This window comes from Condylura cristata, unplaced genomic scaffold (genome assembly GCF_000260355.1).
Source record: "Condylura cristata isolate star-nosed mole 26May11 unplaced genomic scaffold, ConCri1.0 scaffold00024, whole genome shotgun sequence".
NCBI lineage: Eukaryota > Metazoa > Chordata > Mammalia > Eulipotyphla > Talpidae > Condylura > Condylura cristata.
The window spans coordinates 203,387-212,342 of record NW_004567125.1 but is presented as its reverse complement, the minus strand read 5'-3'; the positions used below and the strand labels follow the sequence as shown (position 1 = coordinate 212,342).

The window sequence follows — 8,956 nt, the reverse complement described above, 5'->3', positions numbered from 1 at the left end:
CATCTGCCCCCTCTATGGATTGTTTCATCCAGCAAGAGAGAAGGGGTGCGACTGTTTTCAAGATTGTGCTTTCTTACAATTAGTGATGGAGTCACCAAGGAGCAGAGATTGGAAGCCGAACAGGACATGAAAATAGCAGAGAAAACCCATGCCTGACCTGAGTCAAGTTCCTCCTTTGATGCTCTGCTTTTCTCTCGGCGGTGCAGTCTAACCAGGCCTCTCTCGCAGGCTTCAGAAGCACATGCACCTGGGCATTTTCAGCAGCCTGGGCAAACTCATCAGATTCATCACTTCCCTTCCAAACTGCCGTTCTTATCACCCTGTTATCAGCACTGCCTGCCTCTCAGTGGCACATGTGGCAACGCCTATCTTCGATCATCTTAGCTTCCAGCCTCCTCCGCCACCTCCCAATCAGCTGCCAAACCCTGCTGCTCCCCCCTCCACCTACTTCTCCCCCTTCATGGCCTTGTCCTGGGTGAGGCCTTCATCCTCTCTTGCCCACATTCATCATGGGCCTCCCCTACGTGAGCTTCTGACCCAGCTCTGTAATCTACTCCATTCCTCTACTGGAACACCATTCCCTGCCCTGCCTTGGCAGCTCAGGAAAAAGTGGGCTGCCCAGGGCCTTGGGCTCCTCTCAGAAACTGGTGCTTTTGGAAATGCTCCCTACATCAAGCACTCCTCGGCTGATAAGACGGCAGAATCTGTCTATCCCACTCCCGACTCTCTTGCCCTCATACAGTTTGTGGGTTTATCCATGATAAGTCCAAAGTCCATGTGCAAGGGGCTGCACAAGAATGTGGACTGTGGGAAGCACCTTTCATGGGGGACCCTTGTTGTACCCTACTACAGCCAGGTACTGGGCCACATGACTCGTTTAGTAGGTTTCTCTCTCAAACATGAGACACACGCTAGAAGTCTCACAATTCTGAAAGACCATGAAAGCTCCACAGGGGTGGCTGGTCCCCTAGTGAAGGGCAGATGTCAGTTACAACTCCTGACACCACCCAGACCCACCCCCCAACCCCAAATTCTCCCTCTGTTCCACCCCACAGCCTCTGCCTCTTCTCGCCTTCTCCTTTCAGGAAAACTAAGTTGAGCCAGGTTTCGCATTTGAGCATTTAAGTATGTGCCTTAATATAGTCTCTCGGTTAAGCTTCAATTTCTCTGTCCACCATGCCCGATCACATGGCTATAAAGGGCTATGACACAACCTTCCTAACAACACTTTTCTTTTTTGCTGGAAGCTAGAGTGGGCACCAAGTCATGGTCCCACCACCAAAGACCTTAGAAGCTAGGAGCAAACAGGAATGTAAGCAGTTAGCTTCCATACAGGGGCAAGGCGCTGGGGTGGTTCCAAGGAACATCCTGTTTTTGAGGGAACTGGCCGTGAAAAAGCTTAATGACAAACTGCTTTTGATCCTGGGCAGGAACGTCAAAAGCTTATCATTTACTCAGTACTTGCCAGGCACCACATACTAAGTTAACGTACCTATTTAATCCTCATGGGCCTGGAGGCAACCGAATAGCCAGAGAGGTAAAGTAACCTGTCCCAGCTACTCAGTTAAAGTAGTGGGGCCAAGATTTCAAGATTAGACAAAACTGGCCTGCTCCCCAAAATTCTTGGCTCCAAACTAACTACATCAATTAAATTTTTTTTAAAAAGATTTATTTATTCATATAGAACTGGGGTACAGGCCAGAGGTGCAGGGGCGGTGAGAGGATTCACCAATGACAGAGCGGAGAGCAGAACAGGCAGGCTGACAAAGTACACAGCGGACGAGACAGGAGAGGTCTGCTGTGCCATATGGGTCACCTCTAGGGCCAGGGATAGAACTCACACTGAAGCGGCTGTGGCTGGCTTCCGGTGCTGTGCCACCAGGGAGGGCCCTACATCAATTAAATTCAATGCTCGTTGAGGTCTTTAGGTTCAAGCCCCCCATTCCCCAGTCTTCTTGATCCAAGCATGAGGTTCTGCTGCCCACATACCCAGGAAGGGACTGACACTGGATCTAGCATCTAGAAGCTTTTAGCATTATGGAGATTCCCCAAAGACCCAGGCATCTTCCAAGATGGGGACCAAGTCTACTCCAGAACACAGGAAGCTGGTAAAATTTGATTGAGGTTTTCCGTGGAACATTATGGCTTTAAGTGGGAGTCCAGACATCCTGGAACCAGCTTCCTAGAGGGATAACTGGTGGACCTGTCAGCATTAGAGCAGCAGAGACCAAGGAGGCCTTGTGTCTGGCTCTGTCTCACCAACTTGGGGAGAGCTGAGTGCATCATTGAGTAGACAAATCTTAACAGCAGGCAGAATGATAGAATCATCTAAGTTATTCTATCAAAACAAAATATGAAGCAAAGTCGGTGCATTTAGGAAATAAACCAAAGAAACAGCTGACTCTTCAAATCTGATAGAAACTGGGACGCAGGTGATCACAGTGAAGCACAGACGCTGTTACTCTGCCAAGAAAATCTCTCCTATTTTTGCTCATGAAAGGAACAAAAATCTTAGTGAAGAAGAAAATAGAAAGGTTAGGACCCAGGGAAGTTTCCCTTCTTGGGAAAGAGACAATAAGATAGGCTGGAGTTAGCAGCCAGCAAATTGGATTCCTGGTGTCCCAGTTACTGCTGCTGCACAATGAACCACCCAGGACTCACTGGTATAAACCACTTTATTATACGTGCGGTCTTGGCCAGGAACTGAGACACGGCACAGCAAAGATGGCTTTGTGTCTGCTGCCTGGTGTTGGGGAGACTCCAGGGGCTAAGTGACTTGATACCCAGGGGCTGGAGTTACCAGGATGCATCTTCACTCTGGTGATGGAAGCCTAGGACAGCTAGAAGGCGTATCTCCGTTGGGTCAGTCAACAGGAACACTGGGCTTCCTCGCAGACAGCCTTGGACACGGTGGCTGAGGGCTCCAGTAACAAGAGTGCCAGGGGCAAGGCAGGCTCTGCACTGTCTTTTACAGCCTGGCCTCGAACGTCATGTGGTCTCATTCTGCCACTGTCTACTGGCTGAAGCAGACACAAGTTCACCCAGAACCCAGGAGAAAAGGCCCCACCTTTACATGAAAGGATAGTCAAAAAATTCACAGCCATCTTTAAACCACCACAATCCCTGTCCTCTCCACTATCCATGCAGCTGTCACCAAGCCACTTGACAACTGCAAGTCTGCGGAAAAAGGGCAAGCATTTCCTCAGGATGACACCAGGACACTTAGACGATCCTCAGGGAAGCCCCCCAACAAGGGGAGAATAGTCGAAAAAGATGTCTAACACCAGTTTTGCTGGATCTCATTCATATTCACATTGAGGTCATTTTTCAACAAACACTTCCTAACCACCTGCTTTGCTCTGTTCCAGTGGCGGCAGGCTTACGACAGCAATTTCAAGGAGTTTACACTCTTCCAGCTTGCAAGCCACTTAGAGAAGGCATGTATAAGGATGGAGTTCTAAAACTACAAGAGTCCCAGATACAGGGTCACCAAGAGCAGGACTCTCTAAACTGAATTACCCTGGGTCCCCAGAAGCTTCTGGGTTTTCTCTGTTGCTAATAGTTTCACATACAACAGCCCCTGATTAACAAGAGCTTACTTGGGTCAGCTCTTCCCTCAGCCTGGCAGCACCAAAGAGAGCAGCTAAGCTCTTCCACTGGGTAAAGTACCAGGGCTGAAGACAGGGCTGGCTCCTCCTGCAGTAAGATACCTCTGCCCCCAGCTGACTCCCAGTGCAAGAATCTAGTTGCTCTCAAATGATATTCTTGGGAACTAGACTAACAAGAAGCAAAAACAAAGGACTAAATTAAAAAAAAAAAAAAGTGGTATCTAAAAGTAGCCAAGAAATGCAGAGACATGGCGGTGGCAGGAGAATGGCACAAAGTATTTCATGGTTAGGATCCAGGGGGGCAGATAGTGAGGGGCTGATTGACAGGAAACAGAGAGACAGAGCCACATGGCAGAGAATAGGAGACAAGTGACCCTGAACCTCACTCCCACAATACTATGTGACCAAACAGGTCAGCTTCTCCTCGCATGAGACCTTTTATTACACAGTGATCTATCAGCTCACAGTCCCCGACAGTCCAGACTGCTCTTTCCTGAAGGGTAAGACACAAGTTTTGTTAGGCAAGTGAACCGCACCTCTTGGTCCCGAAGGAGCACCCTGCGTTTGGCGATGCTCTCCCTTGAGGTCAGGGTATGCCTGGAGGGCCTTCCTCTCCCGGAACAACCAGGCTCACACAGTCCACTTGAGGCATCTGTAGGTGGAGGAAGTCCAAATGAAGACTGTTCTGGGAGGATACAGTGGCAGGGGGAAGAAGGTGTGACCCCAGGGGATGGTCCAAGCTCACCTGGTCTCCTGGTGGGTGCCCAGACAGCGCACAGTGCAGTACCGGGCACCACAGCTCACACAGGTATATGGGGAGGGGAAGCCACAAACAGCACAGAAGGGGCGCTGGGGCCGGGATGGGGGTCCCGCACAGGCAGTCAGGTAGTTGGGGCCCTCGGCCACGCTCAGGTTCTGCAAAAACAAGGGGGCAGGCTCCATGACCTCTCCACCCGCCTGCACAACAAACACCTGCCAGGAGTAAGGATTTCTGGAGGCTCATTTCCTTCCCTCTCTCACCTGCTCCTCTAGCAAGGCCTGGAAGTTTTTTCGGAAGCGAAGTTTAAAATGATCACCTCGGGTTTTCTTCTTTTTCTTTCCTAGAGAGCAAGGGGGATTAGTTACTTGGCATCTGCTGAGAAAGATACCTCCTTTCTCTGCCACATCGTCGCCGATACCCACTTGTCCTTTCCCCCCCACTGCCCACATACTCACCTGGATCCTAAGTCTTCCTCTACTTCTTTCCCCGCATTCTCCAAACCTAGCTACTTCCATGTCTACACTTCCTAAATTAAGGCTTCTATCAGAACTAGAATTATCTCAGAGGTTATCTGCTCCATCTTCCTTATTCTATACTGCAGAGGAAATGAACGCAGAGAAGAGGGAGAACAGCTGGCCCACATGACAGCAGCCAGTCTCTGACAGAGCCTGGTCAGCTGCCTCCAGCCCAATGTCCTTCCACAATGATGACTAGGGCAGACTCTTCCCCTTTTTTTCCCCTTCCCCTCATCTTTCCCTTCCTCCTCTACCCATCTCACCAGTGTCTGCATCGTCGTCAAACTGCGGTAGCCTCTTTCCAAGCTGGGGGAGTCCTGCGTGGGGGTCATCCTGGAAGTTGTCATTCTCCAAGGCCTCAAGTTGCCTATTGATGCGGCGTTGTCGGGCAGCACGGTCCAGCACCCGCCGCTGTCCAGGGTCCTGGGAGCGAACTAGATGGGGCAGAGCCAGAGAAGAAGTTATTGGGGACACAAAGAGAAAAACTGAAGTGATCTTGGCTCTGGCAGTGTGTGAAGATGTCCAAGGAGTGGGTCTCTGAATGTTAGTCACCCAGCCATGATCCCTATATCTTCTCCCAGTATGTCCTATCCCTCTGGACATGTCCCTCGGCTTACTTGCTTCCCAACTAGCCACCACTGCCATTTCCGCCACTCATATATGTTTTCTGTCCCTTTGGCCCCAGCCTGTCCTCCTAGCCTCAGGCCCAACCAGTGAAATGTCTCTTGGAGTCCTCTCACACAACCGTGCCGATGAAGTCTACTGTACACGCAGGACTTCTGGCTCCACTAGCACCTTAATACACTTGGCCTTGATACTCAAATTTGGTGATCGCATTTTCTACCTCAAAGAAAAAAGGCCACACATGTAGAGACACTCATCTTTCGGCCTGCCTTCAGCCACTGTGCAGGGGCACGCACCTCCCCTCCATCCCAAGTGAAAACAGCCCACCAACCTGAGTCCCACTGACAAACTGAATCCAGCCCAAGTCCTCCTTTCCCTTTCTCTTGCACCTTCAGTCCTGACTCCTCAAATGGTGTACTTTCTCTTCAGTGGAAAGACTTGCTAAACTCTAACATACACACCTAACTTCGCAGATAAGCTTCTGTGTGAGCTTTCATTTCCTCACCACCTGTCCACCCCTCAAATCCCACGTCAACCACCTCTCCTTCAATGACACCATGACGACCTCCCCCCAAATCCGGTGTGCATTTTACTTGAGCTCTCTAGACTTAGACTGTGTTGACGATCTCCCTTGGATTGAGAGAGTCCCTTCATCAGCTTCTTTCACGTGACTCCAGGTTTTCTCATGGGTTTTTCATCCCCTATTGTACTTTTCAGCCTCCTATATCAGCTACTCTCTCCATCTCTAAGGAGATAGCTGTTCCTGTTCTTTCTTGGCCTAATGTTCTTTCTGTGATTCCTAGTCCAAATACAGAGCTTGCTCACCCACAAGCATTTGACTCCAAAAATGATCCCCTCTATCCAGAACTTTCTCTCAAGCTGCAGAACTGGCTATCCAATTGGCTGCAAGAAAAAACCTGCTGACCCCATTAGCACTGCAACACAAAAGAATCTTCCCAACCCAATCTACTTCTCCTGTAGACTCTCTTAAAGTGACTGGAACCATCTATGTAGAAATCCAAGCCAGAACCCTAGGAGTTATTTTAAACTCTCTCGCTCTTTATTATCATACCAGATTGATAATTCTATACAAAAATATCTCTTTATTCATCAACAATATCGAGTGTCTGTAACCAAATAACAGCATTAGCACCACAGCACCAGTGAGTGACACTTCCCAGGCATGCACTATGAGAGGGGCAGTACACCAAGCTCTCCGCACAAATGGAATGCTTTAATCCTTATAACAACCCTGCGACAGATATCATTATCGTCCCCAGTTTAACTGAAGTTCAGAGGTTAAGAAGTGTGTCCAAAGTTCACAAAGGTAGTGACTGCCTGGGTCAGAACTCAAATCTAGAACTGCCTAGCATAGAAAAACATGATTTTGATTACAAAACTATCTGCTTTCCTTCCAAGTCTAGAGACTCAAGAACTTACAGTCTAGTGGGGAAACAAATGTTCAGACAAACAAGCACAGCGTATGCTAGGTCAGGGAAGGACAAAGTGATGTGAGAGAAACACCCAATCTAGGCGGAGTAAGCCAGGAAGATTTTTCAAAGGAGAGTCAGTCAGGCTAAGACCTGACTGATGAACAGTTAGTCCAGCTAGGAGAGAGGAGACAGTCTCTGGGGCCAGTATGAAAGGTCTGGATAGGAGACTGTGTGCCCTTCAATAAGTTAAAAGAAATTCTTTATGGCTTGTATATAAGGAGAGGGGGCAGGGACAGAGTGGACATGAAGCCGGGCTGACCATTAAGTGTCTTTAAGTATGTAAAGGAATTTGTTGTGTTTTTTTGGTTTATGTTTTCTTGGATTTCAAATTATAAAGGAATTTGGACTGAGGGATTTTTATGTGAGGGTGGTGGTGATCCAGATAGGGGATTAAGAAAGGAGTAACATGACTGGATTTATCACAAGTCAATTTGACAAGAGTGTTCCAACCTTTACCTCTCTTTATATGGACCACTGAAAAGCTTCCAGCCTCCAAACTTGCACCAGGTAATAAGGGAGCCACCAACTACATGTGGAGATTGAGATGTACTGAAGCCTCTGTGTTATAAATGTTACATCAGCAAAAAAGTAAATGAGAAAAAGGGGATAATTCTAATACATATAGTCATCACTATCATAACTAGAAATAAGTAAATAAATAATAACCAGACTCCAGAAAGATCCTTAGCCCTTCCACCATGTGAGGACACAGGTGAAAGACCCCACTTATGAACGAGGGAGGCCACCACTAGAAGGCGTGGAAGACCCCACTTATGAACGAGGGGCCCACCACTAGAAGGCAATCAATCTGATCCCTTGATCTTGAACTTCCCAGCTTTCAGAACTGCAAGAAATAAACTTGTCATTTATAATAAATAAATTTAGATATCAATTACGAATAATCTTAAATCTTTATAAAGTCCAGTTCATCAGTCACACTAGCCACCTTTCAAGTGTGCGACAGCCTCCAGTTGTTAATAGCTGACATATCAGGCACATTTCTATCATCCTAGAAAGTTCTATTGGACAGGCTCTGCGGGTCCTTCAGCACCGAGAGCACCTGCACTGGGCAAAACCGTCACTTGGCTTAAGATACGGGCACGCGTTTTCTTCCCTTCCTCCCTGTGCCACGACGCGCGCCGCTGTTCCAGGGGTCCCGGCACTTAGCATCCTTGTCTCAGTACTTATCATTACGAGATACAACAGCAGGGCTGAGAGTCCGCCCCCTCCCAGAAAGCAGGTTCTTAAATGATAAAGATCTTTTTGCTTTCTTCATCCCCAACTTGGCATCAATAACACAAGAATGGATGGTCTGAGGGAGTCCTCGCGCCAGGGCTCAGGCGCCAGAGAAGAGATTTGAGACCAAGTGAGGAAATCCTAGACCAGATTAGGATTTGCCGGGAGAATAGGACCAACCGCCAGGGGCTCACAGACCTGAAGTTTTCTTCTCCACCATTTCTAGTCGCAGCTGACGGAAGCCCCTTCCACGCAAGCGTACTGAACTGCAGGCTTTGGTAGGGGCACCATCATTTCCGGCGGCTTGTGCTTATGCGCATGCGTAAAATAATTCCAATGCTTTGACTCATCGCGAGACGTTCCCTTGGAGACGAGCAAGCTTACCGCCATATTTCATAAGGGCAAGACTACTTCCGGCCTCTGTGTAGTTGTGTATTTGCGGGACTCCCCGAAATGGGTCATCTTAAAGAGTTGCCAAGGGTCTTTCGCGAAACATTTTCTTTTGGCCCTTTTGAGGATGTCATCATCGCAAAAACACCCCCTAGAGCTTCTCCCCGGAACTGCAGAGATGACTGCCCAGACCAAAGAAATTGGGGCAGTCTTGAACGGGCAATCCGAGAGGTCTCCAGAGACCCTACGCTAAAACTTGCCCCGCAACTCCGCTGGCCGTAGACTCCGCCGTGTAAACCCTCGCGCCCGCCCCCTCGTCCCCGCCCCGCG

General features: G+C 48.7%; 1 protein-coding gene across 1 annotated transcript; it reads right to left on the bottom strand.

Moving 5' to 3' along the window:
- Window positions 1-1,831: 1,831 nt before the first annotated feature.
- Window positions 1,832-8,527, bottom strand: ZNHIT1 (zinc finger, HIT-type containing 1). Its single transcript, XM_004688261.2, has 5 exons — window positions 8,435-8,527; window positions 5,147-5,317; window positions 4,629-4,708; window positions 4,354-4,523; window positions 1,832-4,260 (listed from the first exon to the last, which is right to left on the bottom strand). The coding sequence occupies exons 1-5, from the start codon at window positions 8,454-8,456 to the stop codon at window positions 4,239-4,241; spliced, it is 465 nt and encodes a 154-aa protein (XP_004688318.1). The 5' UTR covers window positions 8,457-8,527; the 3' UTR covers window positions 1,832-4,238.
- Between the last annotated feature and the right edge of the window lie 429 nt (window positions 8,528-8,956).